At 39.5% G+C, this 13,681-nt stretch overlaps 1 protein-coding gene across 3 annotated transcripts; it reads left to right on the forward strand.

The window, feature by feature from the left end:
* Window positions 1-12: 12 nt before the first annotated feature.
* NDUFB3 (NADH:ubiquinone oxidoreductase subunit B3) lies at window positions 13-6,466 on the forward strand. 3 transcript variants are annotated; one of them, XM_034786177.1, is made up of 3 exons: window positions 13-223; window positions 2,914-3,049; window positions 6,185-6,466. In XM_034786177.1, the coding sequence occupies exons 2-3, from the start codon at window positions 2,916-2,918 to the stop codon at window positions 6,339-6,341; spliced, it is 291 nt and encodes a 96-aa protein (XP_034642068.1). In that variant the 5' UTR covers window positions 13-223; window positions 2,914-2,915; the 3' UTR covers window positions 6,342-6,466. The 3 variants fall into 3 exon arrangements, with proteins under 3 accessions (XP_034642068.1, XP_034642066.1, XP_034642069.1); XM_034786175.1 differs by having other exon boundaries at window positions 20-259; XM_034786178.1 differs by lacking the exon at window positions 13-223 and adding an exon at window positions 579-882.
* The last annotated feature ends 7,215 nt before the right edge of the window (window positions 6,467-13,681 follow it).

Below are 13,681 nucleotides of genomic sequence, written 5' to 3' on the forward strand. Positions count from 1 at the left end.
CTCCCCCCACTCCTGCTCCCGCCCAGGGCCTCGTGGCACCGGGGCTGGGAACCCGGGACTCGCCTCCGAGAGCGGCGGCTGCGGCTCCGACGAAACGGGGCGGGGCCTCAGCGTCGGCTCGGCGCGCCCGGGAGCGGGGCAGGAAAAGCTCCCGGAACCTGCGCGCCCGGCGACGTCCCCTGTCGGAGCTAGTCCGAGACGGCGACTTCCGCTTCCGGGGCTGGTGCGTCTGGACTGAGCGGGGTGACGGAGCGGCCAGGTAGCGGGAGGTCCGGCGGCGGGGGGCCCAGGCGCTATGGGGGAGGCAGCGGTGCTGGTTCCCCCGTCCCTGGGCAAGGGCATCCTGCGTTACCTAACCCCCCCCCCCCCCCCCGCTGCTGGGGCACAGACTCGTAGGCCTGGAAGAAACCTCGAGACTTGAGAGGTCACCCAGTCCCCTGCGCTCCTGGCGGGGCCACGTATTACCTAGGCCACCCCGGCAGGTGCATGTCCAGCCTGCTCCTAGCAATCCCCGAGCTACCTTTGTCTCCTTCCTCACCAGCTTGTCCTCTGCTTGTTTATGGGCCATTGGTGTTGCCATTGGGGGCCTACACGGAGTCGGGGGAAGGGTCTACGCGGGTGGCGGTCCCGAGTGCCATGGCAGGTGCCAGCCCTGGGGTTGCTCCGTTGACTTCAGCAGAGCTATGCAATCTTATATCCGCTAAGGATCTGGCCCTGTGGTCTTTCTTTTTGTTTTTCAGTCATGAGGAGCCAAATCAACTCCATTGGGGGTTGGCACTCAGCTGTTGACACTATCTAGTCCAAACAGTTAATTAGAATATGGGTTTGGAGAGCCAATGTCCCTCATTAGATTGACAGAAACACTGTTTTTGTAGGCACCATGTGAGTTGAATAATTTTAAAATGTTGTTAATAAATATTAACATGATTAGTGATGTTAATTTATCTAACTTGGTGATTTCCAAACTGGTCTGCTGTCCACTTGCCATGGGCCGTGGAGAGCAGGCTGGTCATATGGAGGAATTTAAACTAGATGATCAAAATGGTTCCTTCTAGCCTTAAAAATCTGTGACTTAAGTTAGGGCTTAAACACTTTCATAGTTTGATTACATTGAGTCTGCTTAGTCTGATCAAATTCATTAAGAACAAGATGTCATTTATTATTTATTTTTGGTTTATAATACATAAAAAAAAGCTGTCTCATGCTCTGGACATCTTTGATGTTTCTTTAAAATAGAGAATAATGTGTCTGATTCCCACCATGTATTTGAGATAATAGACTAACCCCTTAGTGCAAAAAGATTAAAGTACTCCCCCCTCCCCAGATACCAGCTGTCGAACTTCACTTTCCCAAAAGTTTGAGTTTAAAAAAATGAAGTTTGCAACATACCACAATGGTCAACAAACTTGAGTTATTTCAGCCCAAAGAAGGAGAGTGAGATCCAAATATGAGGGGCTCACGTATACCTTTGCTGATGTCTGTGGTAACAATATTGCTCAGAGAGAGAGGCGATCTTTTAAGAAAGCAACATACAGGCTGTCCTAACTGGCATACAAATTGCAGTACATACCAATTTAAAAAAAATAGATTCTTTGACATACTTCTAAATATGGCTGTAGCTGTGTACAGTAAGACAATTGAGAACAGAGTACAATGTTTCATGCATTCTGAAATGTACACCTTGTCTCTCAAAATAAATAGTTAAGTTTCAAAATATTCATTTAAGTTGCATGTACTATATAATAAGTAGAGCTGGTTGGGAATTCTTTAACAGAACACTTTTCGTTGGAAGATGCTGATTTGTCAAAAACAAAACTTTGCAGAAACATTGGATTTTAATTGTACTTTTGTTAGGAAGTTTCTCCGGTGGAGATGGAATTTCTGGTGAAAACAAGAGAGAGAGGCATGTGCAAGCATGTACACAAACTCTCTCTTCCCCTTTCCGCCCCCTTTTGGGTTCCAAGTATTTTAACGCACAATTTGAAAGGAGTTGTGACTAACCAGGTTTATTAGGGTACAGTTTATGCAGAACTAAGCCATAGTAGCATTACATTAGAGTATTAAAAGAGTGTCTCCTAAAATGGTAAATAGTGTCTCCCATCATCCAGTATGAGATTTTTTGAAGCCACAAGACTATTTTAAAATTTAAATTATTCAAATAAGGAGATGTAATGATCAGTGCTCAGAAAAAATGGTAATGTCATTTCCTAAATGGTAAAAAGATTTCCAACATGAAATATTTCAGTCAAAAATGTTAGAAATGTTTATACTAGACAGTGGTTTTGAAAACACATTAGCATCTGTGAAAGGATCACAATGACATTATAATACCAAATTTGGATAAACTGTCATCTCCAGTGTCTTGCAGTGTTTGCTTTTATATATTTAAATCATATGTAAATCCTTCCCAACTCCCTGGGCAACGTCTTTAATGTGTTCAGCTGAGTATCTGAAAATCTACATAGTGGTAGTATCTTTGAGTAGAAACTAACATTGTTCTGTAAAGAAGATAATGCTAGCGTTAATAAATTCCCTTACAATGATTATCAGAGAAGGATGTTGCCTTTTGGTACACTAGCTGTCACTGGAGTTAAGTGAACTGAACAGTTAGCACCCCAGGCAAATTGGACAAGTGCTGCTAATCAGAAATGATTTACCAAAACTAGTATAGCATAGCTAATCACAGCGTGAAGGATCTCTGCATTATTATTATTAGAACTATTAATAAAACATCTCTTTTTATTCTGAAGATTACTGTTTACAACACTGCCTCAGTGCGGTACGGTGGTGTTAGAAATCACTCTCCCTCTCCTCCCCAATTTCTGAAAGAGAACGTCAATCTTAGGAAGTTTAAACAATAGTAAATTGTGCACCTTGAAAGAGCAGGGCCTTTTTATTAACCTTTTCCTGCAGACATGGGGCATGAACATGAACATCGTCATGGGAAAATGGAACTCCCTGACTATAAACAATGGAAGATAGAGGGTACTCCGCTACAGGATGTCCAAGAAAGACTGGCTAGGCGGGGTCTTAGAGATCCATGGCTTCGGTAAGTGAGAGAATACATCATTCAGATCTATAGATACATGCTCGTGCACTTCCTGTAACCTTGTGATGTAGTCATTGTGGATGGTTCCTTTTAGCAAAAAAGCTGGAAAAACACCTAGACTGCATCAGTTATCACATAAAAAATGTGGTTGACGTTCATTTTTTGTGTAGAGATTACTAGTATTGCATTACAATGTGAGGAAGCTCTGAGGGTAAAGTTCAGCCATACTTTGTGATGTTTTATGATGAGATGAAGACAAGTCTTTTCAGATTTTGTTCTGCAGAATGGAGAGGTGAGCACACTGTTTACCTTTAGCCTGAGCTATCCCACAAATACTTAAGTTGGGGGGGTTCCATGATCTTGGCCTTGGTTCAGCAAGGCATTGAAGCAATGCTTGAATTTAAGCATGTGAGTAATCCTGTCCCTATTCAGCAAAGCACTTAAGCATGGTCTCATGAGGTCCCTTCTAACCCTGATAGTCTATGATACCAAATCTCATTGATTTCAATGGAACTTCAGTACAGTATGTGCTTAAATGCTTTGCTGAATAGGAACAGGATTACTTGTGTGCTTATAGACAAGAATGTTTTGCTGAATTGGGGCCTTTAATTGAAGTTTTGAACTGTAGTAGCAGATGGCTTGGGGTTTCAGTCTACTTTGTTCTATGTTTGCTAAACAGTTCATGAAATCATATAGAAAACTGTTAAGGTGAATCAAGTCATGGAAGACCTGATCTTAGTCCCTTGAACTGAGGAGGTATCTTACTCCCTAGAGCTATTCTGCATTGTTTAGATAGCTGTAGAGACAGGGCTTTGACCTGAGTCACAATGGGGAGAAATATATAACATTCTCCTTTACCATTCTTCAGCCTTCGGGAATGAAAAGTGGCATGCTTCATGCTCCATTGTCCCATTCTACAGGAAGACAAAAGCCCTACATTAGCTATTCCATGGTCCGACAGGGAAATCGTTGTACCTGCTTCCTCCAGTACTCTTATGCAGTTTTTACCATGTGTTTTAAAGCAAGCTGTTGGATGGATATTGCTTTATCACCTCTTATTATGACCTATTGGGGGTGGGTTTGGGATGGATTGAGTAATCCTTTATTTCCTTTTATTTGTTCAGGAGATAGTGTAAGAGTATTACATAGTCTCTAACTTTATGTTAATTACTATCTTTTAATGTTACCTGGAGTTGTTTTACCAGATATTAACTATCTACGGTTATCAGCTGTCTCTGAACCCTACTTTCTAAGTCTCCGACATTCAGTTTTTTATTCTTGCTTCTATTTCTTGTGAGTTCAAGCTTATAAAATTCACTCTAGTTAAATAGTTAATTTTATCTGGAGCACAATAATATTTCTCTTTTCTGCAGGAGTCCGGTTTACTACTCCAAGAAAATGGCCATACTCCAACACATTCTTCCCAAGTGCTGCATAAATAGCCAGTAAATTAATCCCACACCCTCTCCTGCACATGTTTCCTAAGCATATTGCTCTGAAACTGCTCCAAAATACTGTGTAGGGCTGAGAAAAACTCATGCTATTTATTCCCTTTCCTAGGTTAAAAATTGCTGTGTTTCTCAGAACATTGGTTTGCGTTGGGGGGAAAAAAAGAGTTGTTTACTGGATTTGTTGAATATTGACTAAGGGAGAAAGTGCAAAATCTCTTAGTAGATTAAAGTATTGGATCTCTCCTGCATATCTTTGCCTAATGCAGCATTATGTATAAAATAATGCTTAAATCCCACACTGAGACAAGCCTCTAGTACTAGTTTCATAGCAATCTCTTTAGTGAAGACATGATAGAAGTATCAAGATCTGTTTACTACATTTATTAAAGTTGTCCTTCTGAAGAATATCTTGTAGTAAGAATGCTAAAGTAGCAAAACCCCTCTGGGCTTTTTTCTTTTAGTTGGTATTGGCACCTGTCAAAAGGCTGGGAAATCTAAGACCAGTGTAGCCTAATTTATGTACATACAGCTTCTATGTAGATTTAGCCCTGATGAACAAATACAGATTTACAGCCCTGAAGACTGAAATTCTTTATCCACTTCATAGGAACACAGTACTAGCACCTACAGAACAAGTCTCCCATCCAGTGTGCCTTAACCCTGAGCTAGAGAGATCACCTACACAGGAGAAGGGGGTAGATGAGTGTCTACAGACCATTCAGTCCTTGACAATTCTGCTGAGACTCTCATCAAAACTATCAGTATCAAGTGCGGTGACAGTGGTTCAATCTTATCCTCTGGTAGATTGTTTTTTCCTTAGCTATGTCTCTGTGTCCTCTGCAAATATGATAGTGGAATTCAGAGCTTTGTTTCTGGAACAGACTATATTATTTGTGTTGGACTTAATATTTCATGTGGATCTGATAAGTCTAAGTACTTTATGACTGAAGTGGTAGTAACAGCTGTTGTTCACATACATGCTCAGTGAGGTAAAGGCTTGCATAAGACAGAATGTTATGGTCTTTAGACAAAAAAATAGAAAAAAAAGAAATTCTGTCTTTTTAAACAGTACAGAAAGGAGTATTCAAACTATGCTGAGAGTGTTAATTTCACCAGTAAGACTCAAGCAGGGAAATGTCTAGTGCTTTACAATTAGATGGTAAGCTCTTTGGGTCAGGGATTGTCTTTTCGTTCTGTGCTTGTACAGCACCTAGCACAATGGGTCCTGGATATTAAGGTAATACAAATAATGATAATTACACCTGCCTCATTCAAAAGTGGCACAGGAGCACTTGCTTCATTCACTCCATATCTTGTATTTAAACGACTTGTGGGTTCTGTTTTTCCGGCATACAGAAAGTAAGTAGGACACAGTAACAGAAGACACTACACATGTATAGCTAAAGTTGCAGGAAAAAAATATTTTGTTACTGAAGATGTCTTATGTGATCATGTAATATGGTAATTAAAGGTTGGCATAACAAACATGCATAAGGGGGGATAGTTAATTTCATAGTATTTCCTGATATTTGAGTGCTTTAACTATGGAAACCTTACATTTTCAATGCATAGCTTTTTGGAATATGTTTTTTAACTTTTTGCATATAAATATATTTGTGTTGGTATATGGAATCAGAATGGGTCGTCTAACTTCGTTCTATCTGTCGGTTTTGTTTTTTCCTAGCAATGAGGCATGGAGATATATGGGTGGCTTTGCAAAACCTCCCACTGTTCTGGACGTTCTCACCAAAGGTTTCAAGTGGGGATTCGTAGCCTTTGTGGTAGCACTTGGGGTCGAGTATGCACTGTTTCCTCCGAAGAAAAATGGAGGACATCACTGAAAATGGAATAGCAGAACTTCTCAAAGTTATTTACACAGTTCTAAATTAAAACATGTTATACAATAGCTTACTGCTTTTGTTGCACGTGTAAAGATGCCTATTAAAATTTCTCATTGGCAAGAGCATGTCTCTATGGCTTTGTCATCTTTTCTTGGAGAAAAAAAATAAAACTTTCCAATGATGTTCCCAAATCTAAACCTGACTTGATTCATGGAAAAACAAGATCTGCATGAGATGGTATGTACCATCTATTGAACTAGTGTGGAAAATAATATTGGTGCTTTCAAGCTCTGCCAACTTGAAACTCCAAAAGAAGAAGTTACTTGTACCGTATTGTGCAGCTCTTCACAATACCTTCACCCTCCTTTCTTGCAAGCTTTGATCAGCTGTGAAATAGTGAACAGATCAACAGTTAACTAACACTAGCCTTCAGCCATAACTCCATACAGTGAATTGGCGCTGCCCTCAGAGGTGTTGCTCCAAGGCCAGGCTGTCTGCCGACTTAGGCTGACATCACAGTTGCTTCATACTTTTAAGGTGATCTGTGCAAACAAATGGCTAAAGACTTTTTTTTTTAATGCAAACTTAGATTATGGAGCATGTGTAATTTCTAAAAACAGCTTATTAACTGCTGACATAGGGCTGTTCTTCATTTCAACAGTTAGTTTGTTAGTATACTTGAATTCCTGCCTTTGAGCTAGTCTTGCTCACTGTAAAATGACACTTGATCTACATAGAGTGATTGGCTTAGCAGCAGATGAGTTGTAACTCAGCTGCTGCATTCTCCAATGTCAGCAGCAGTATACCTTAACACCCCCCCACACACACAATTCAGCTCACACACACACACACAATTCAGCTCGTTTAAGCTTAAAGTACCACAAATGAGATAAGGATCTTTGTGTGAATGAGAGTTGGGTTAAAAAACATTAACTTTTTGGGAGATGGAGAGTTTAAGGAAGCTCCTTGTGAGGTGTTGGCAGGGCTGCTATGGGCAGGTCAGCAGCTGGGAGAGGGGAACAGGAATCGATTTCCATTCTCCTTACATTACCTCTGTGGGGTGCCAGGGGCTCCTCTTAGCGTGGGCCCATGGGAGTTACAAATTTTGCAGACAAATATCTAAATAAATTGTTCCCTTAGAAGCACAGAGAGTTTAAATCTTCCCCAATGTCTTTCAGGAAGAGTGGGATTGGTAGGCTGCTATAAGCAGCACAAGAAAAAGATTGTGATAGTTTCCTGTTCACATCAACGATGGTGTAATAAAAAAATACAATGGCTTTTATTTTACACAGTTTTTGACAACTTTTCGTGAATAAGTGGAAGAACATCAAGATAGAAACAAATACTGTAATGGCTGTTACAGTGTCACTCAGTGAAAATTACAAGATTTCAAGAGTTGGATTAATTTTTTTAATTTGATGTTATGAATACATTGTATAATTAGAGCACCTAATGTCCCAATTTATATATCAACAGAACATTGTCACACATTAAATAATTTAGAATTCTAATATTTTCTCCATTTATGCTGTTTTCAACAATAATTAAATTGTTCTGTTGTATGGATTTAGTTCATAGATGTATATATAAAAGTCTTCCATTTTTTACTGTTTTTGAATATGAAGACAAGCTGATTGCTCTTAACTAATCCTTTTTAAAAAGAGATACACCTCACTTTAATATCCTACGTGTGTTGTAAAAGAAAATTTGCTGTGAGCTGCTGCCAGATTTAACATTTGTTTATATATTTCAACTCAAGGATTTTATTACAAGATGTGAAGGATGTTGTTACAGTGGCTGCTTTGGTCAAGATTTTAAACTTACTAAATTATCCATTCTGTGAAATGTCTGCCAATGTGCAAGTTGGAACACTGAACTATAAAATACATACAGCCTCTTCTCTGCAACATAGCATTATGTAAGGGGTTAATTCTGATCTCAACTGTATAGCAATCATGTTGCCTTGCGTCTTGAGACTCCAAAAGCAGGACAAATATAGTAAAAGATTTCAAAAATATTAACTTTGGAGAGAGGTTAAAATAATTGGATTTGTACAGCTTCCAGAAAAGATCTTTCATTGGGAATGTCAGAATCATAGCTACCAAAGAAAGGAAGTCAAGGGAAATCATTTTCTTGTTGCAAGTGATGCCCTAAAACAGAAGAAAAATGTAAACACAGTCCTGGACCACCTTTTAACAGTAAGCTCAGACAATAGAATGATTTGCTAAGGAAAGTTGCTGAATTGTCAGCATTAGAATACCACTTGAGGTAAAGCTAAAGAGGGAACAAACGTGTGCTGTAGAAATTTGATTACTATCGTGCATTGAGTCAGTGGAATGGACTGCATGACTTGAGATTCTTTCCAACCCTAATATTTATTATGAACTCTGGTTTTCTGCACTAAACACTTGATGCACCCACCTGGCTATTGGCTACTTACGTTCATCCTTTTTGGTTAAATAGCACCTTCTTTTTGAGATTTATTTCCTGTCTGTGTTTAGAGTTACAGTTTTTCACTGTTATGAATAAAATAAATTACTATTTACCCTCTAATCTATTTTGGTTCTGTAGTGCTATAAAGTGAGCTTAATTGTGCTATAGCTCCTGCATCATCAAAAGAATTGTTAGCTAAAAGTTCCAATTGCAAAATATTTAGTAGCAGTGATGTTAGCAAGATCCTATTTTGTCATTCGGATCCTAGGCTGAGTTTGCAGAGCTGGGACTGAAAAAAGTGGTAATAGATGCCACTTTTTAACTTGTAAATGGATCTGAAAACCATTTAATAATAAATCTAAAGCTCTGGAGTGTTATTTGTTACAGAATTTTTAAAATTACTAAACTTCAAGGTTTGGGTACCAAGAAATCATGGGTGTTAACAGCTAATCAGCTAAACACTGCATGTAAAACTCACTCATGGTACTAAAGCATTAGTTTGCTTGTATACCAAAATTCAATTCAACAGTGAAGATAGATTCCAAGTTCACAGATGTTTCTGCCTGCTGCCAGAAGAGATGGAAGTAGTGAAAATCCTAAAAAGATTCACATGGTGTACTCTATAGTCAGATGGATACCTACTCCAGAGGATACTGAAGCAAAGGACAGAGCCCAAGACACAGGCCATGCTTTTGCCCCAGCCCATGGTGATGATACCCCTCAAGCTGGTGTATGGGGTTTTTGGTGCGAGTAAAGGAAAGCACAAGCTTTGGAATGTTTTCTCTGCATGAGAAATAGCTCTGATTATACGGATTGTTAGGAGTAAATGAAAATATGTTATCTGTATTTTAAACTATAGTCAATGAATAGTGGTAGGTCTACATGTTTATAGCCATTTAATCAACATTCTGAAAATGCATTTTATGAACAGCAGAAAGAAGAAATATTCCAGTTGCCCTTTAGCAGTAGAGTTTGACTGTCCATATAGCACCTCATTCATCCTTGCCGTGTAGTCCAACAGCTATAATGTCTTTATGTAGCTTGAACCAATGCAAAGTGAAATTGAAATATTGAAATGAAGAATAAAACCAACATGAAAAAGCAACAACAAAAATATTAAAATAAATCCAGTACAGGTAAATATCATGGTCTGTCCCCAGTTATCCAGCACCTACTGCCTTTACCTACCTCATGCTACCGACAGCACAGCGTGTCAATTACTTCAAAGTCAATGGAACTTAAGAGTGTGCTTAAATGCTTTCCTGATTCATGGCCTTAGAAATATGAAGGTAAGTGCTGTTATAAAAACCTAGACAGATAAAATAGTGATTTTTCCTTGCTTATAATGTCCATGGATATAACATCACACATGGCTATAATGTCTGTGTTATCACTTCCCCTTCTGATCTGCAACCTCAGTTTAGCCTAGGATAACAGGGAGTATGCATGTTCACAGCATTACATAAGGAGAGGTCACTGTTTTCCTTACCCTACTTTTCTAGGACATTGCTTTAACACCAAATGTCATGCAGTGTGCTTTCAGTGTGAGGGTGCTGGCAAGAGAGGGTTTCTTGCAGTAATCGTATCATGATACAATACAGGAGTGCAAAAACTCCTGATTCCTATTTCCTGGAGGGGGAGGGTTACATTTGCTAAAATGCCACTTTTTACACAACCCTTATGACAAAACTTTATTTTCACAGCCCAGTAAACGTCTGTGATTATGGGATTGCAGCTGTACTTTTCACTGGAGTTTTACATCTCCATATGATATTTTCCCAAGATGATGTTTATACAACAACAGCTTGTTTTACTAAGGCTTGTTGTCTTATATAATCCTTTCTTAAGCATCTCATGCTCTTGTGTCATTCTCTGTAAAGCAAAACAAGACATGCTGTGTAAGGTACACTGTACAAAATATTTCCACACTGAGCCCCAGGTGTCACTGCCTGAATACACATATGGATTGCCTGGTATGCACTGTTTGTTCCAGCTGGGTCCAGTATGAAATTGTGCTTATGATCTCTTGGTTTTAGATGGAAGCATAGAAAAAAAAAACAAGTATTACTCAAGCTAACACTAGCTACAGTATTTTTTTAAATGCCGATGAGTCTTGTGCATCAGACATGTGTATGCCACCCACCAAACACGCTCTTTGCAGCACAACAAGAATACTGTGTAGCGGTGGTTGGTGTGCCCTTTTGATGTGCATACTTTTGATTTTTTTTTTTTGTATGCTATGATGGCCTTAAGGTATGACATGAGCTGCTCGTGGTTTATCTTAGTTCTCTTACATTCTTCAAAGAACCTTTAAAAACTAATCTGCAGATGCTATTGTGTTGAGATTTTATTTTCTGTATCTCATTGTAATTTTGAATCGTTATAGAGCACTCCAAGTGCTTCAGCATGCAGGTGTGTATTTATTTAGAGCCTGATCTTGCTTCCATTGAAATCAGTGGGTGTGTTTCCTTAACTTCAGTGGTGCAGGATCAGGCCCTTAAATGTCTTGGGTCATATATAAATGGCATAGCTCCATTAATTTCAACCAGCTGAAGGTCTGGCCATACATTATTATTTTTATTTTCAAAGACTCTCGGAGGTACACTGAAAATGGGATTGAACCCAGTATCTGTAATCTGTGTATAAAGCCTGTAATGTAATTTTAGATCCTTCTGGGTAAAATGTGCCATGTAAACATTTATGTATGTGATATGATTAAGACTGAGAGTTTGTCATGGAGGTCACGGATTCAATGACTTTCCGGGACTTCTGCAGCAGCCACTGCTGGGCAGTCTCGGGCCAGCGCACGCGCACACACACACACACACACACACACACACACACCCCACACACCCACCCACCCCCCCAGCAGCAGCAGGAGTTTGGGTGCGTGTGGGAGGGGACTCAAGGCTGGTGGTTGGGGCATGGGAGGGGGTGAGGTCTCTGGGCGGCGCTTACCTTGGGTGGCTCCCTGGAAGCGGCAACATGTCCCTCCCTCAGCTCCTAGCTCCACAGGCTGCCTCCACCCACAGGCACTGCCCCCGCAGCTCCCATTGCCGCAGTTCACTGCCAATGGGAGCTGCAGAGCCGGTAGTTGGGGTAGGGGCAGCGTGCAGAGCTAGGAGCTGAGGGAGGGACGTCGCCGCTTCCGGGAAGCTGCGAGAAGCCGGGTAGAGAGCCTGCCAGTCCCGCCAAACCCCGGCACCAGCAAGGGTCCCAGGCCACCTCCCCCAAGCACCCGTGTCACCCTCGGGCTGCCCCCCCCCCCCCCCAAGATTTAGTTAGGGGTATATAGTATAGGTCATGGACAGATCACAGGCTGTGAATTTTTGTTTACTGCCTGTGACCTGTCCATGACTTTAACTAAAGATACCTGTGACTAAAACATAGCCTTAGATATGATACATTTAATAACCTACTACATTACTTGATAGATATTGCTTACAAGTTGAACTTTATAAAGAGCAGATCGTTCTGTTTAAAGATAGTTAACAAATATAATAAAACTCTTCTGATGATTTCAGAGGTTCTTCATTTTCTGGAAAAGAACTGCAACAGGAGGACTATATTATAATGAGTTTATAGAGGAACAAGGAACAATATGCACAGTTCTGAATTGCCTAGTCCTGTGTCTTCAGATTTTCAGAATAAGAATAGCAATTGAATTAACAGTTCCCTGCCTTCTTACTAATTTCAGTCTCAGCTCAGTACAGCATGAAAGCAAGTGTTTAACTCCATTCCTATACAGAATAGCTCTTAAGTGCATGCTTAACTTTAACTTTAATCACTTAAAATTAAGCACATGCTTAAGTGCTGTCTTGAATAGGGATCTCTCATGAATCTGGGTCCATGATTATTTGTAGGATGAAGAAATGAAGTAATTTCATAGCCTCATAGACTTTACATGTAGACAGCTATAGTTTCCCAGATTCAGTTAAGCAGTCCCGACTCTCCCGTGAGCCAAATTTACTGCTTAGCTAAGTGGGTGCAACTCAATGGTTTGATAAGTTACACCAGTGATGAATGTAGCTCATCAATGTATTCTAGGTTTATGATTAAATTTGGTGTTTTGTGGAATGTAAAAATGTTGTTTAATTTTAAATAAAATGCTTATTTGTGTTCTAAAACTATTGTGATATATAATTTTTCCTCCCTACATGCACATGATACACTGATCAGAGATAATTTCACAATTATTTTATTGTTACTAATATTTACATAGAAAATACTTCACGATCAGGGATACTAAGAACCAAGTCTGCCTTCACTGTAACCATAGCAATGACTGTCCTAAAAATAAAACGGCTCTCTGCCAGAACAGATGAGATCACTTTACAGATCAAGAATTGGGTTCACAAACAGCGACAGCCACCTGGACCTGAGGATCTCACGTGATCATATAATAATACAATAACATGAGAGCCTGTCTCAGTCATATGTGCTTAAAAATAGAATTGACAATGGTCAAAGCTAGATTCCTTGTGAAATGCAAGCAGAAATCCTATCTGTGTCTGTAGACGGAGAACTATTTCTGCTAATCAAGAGAGGCATTCATGATTCATTTATTGCTTTGCCAACACTGAGTTTACAACTTTACTTCACTCAGTACTAGGGCTGTCAAGTGATTTAAAAAATTAATCACGATTAGTCTTGTGATTAAAACAATCACAATGAATCGCACTGTTAACAATATAATACCATTTATTTTAAATATTTTTATGTTTACTACATTTTCAAATATATTCATTTCAATTACAACACAGAATACAAAGTGTACAGTGCTCACTTTATATTTATTTTTTATTACTATTTGCACTATAAAAATATTTTTCAGTTCACCTCATACAAGTACTGTAGTGCAATCTCTTTATCATGAAAGTTGAACTTACAAATGTAGAATTACACCT

The sequence above is a fragment of the Trachemys scripta genome, chromosome 11, assembly GCF_013100865.1.
Source record: "Trachemys scripta elegans isolate TJP31775 chromosome 11, CAS_Tse_1.0, whole genome shotgun sequence".
Lineage (NCBI taxonomy): Eukaryota > Metazoa > Chordata > Testudines > Emydidae > Trachemys > Trachemys scripta.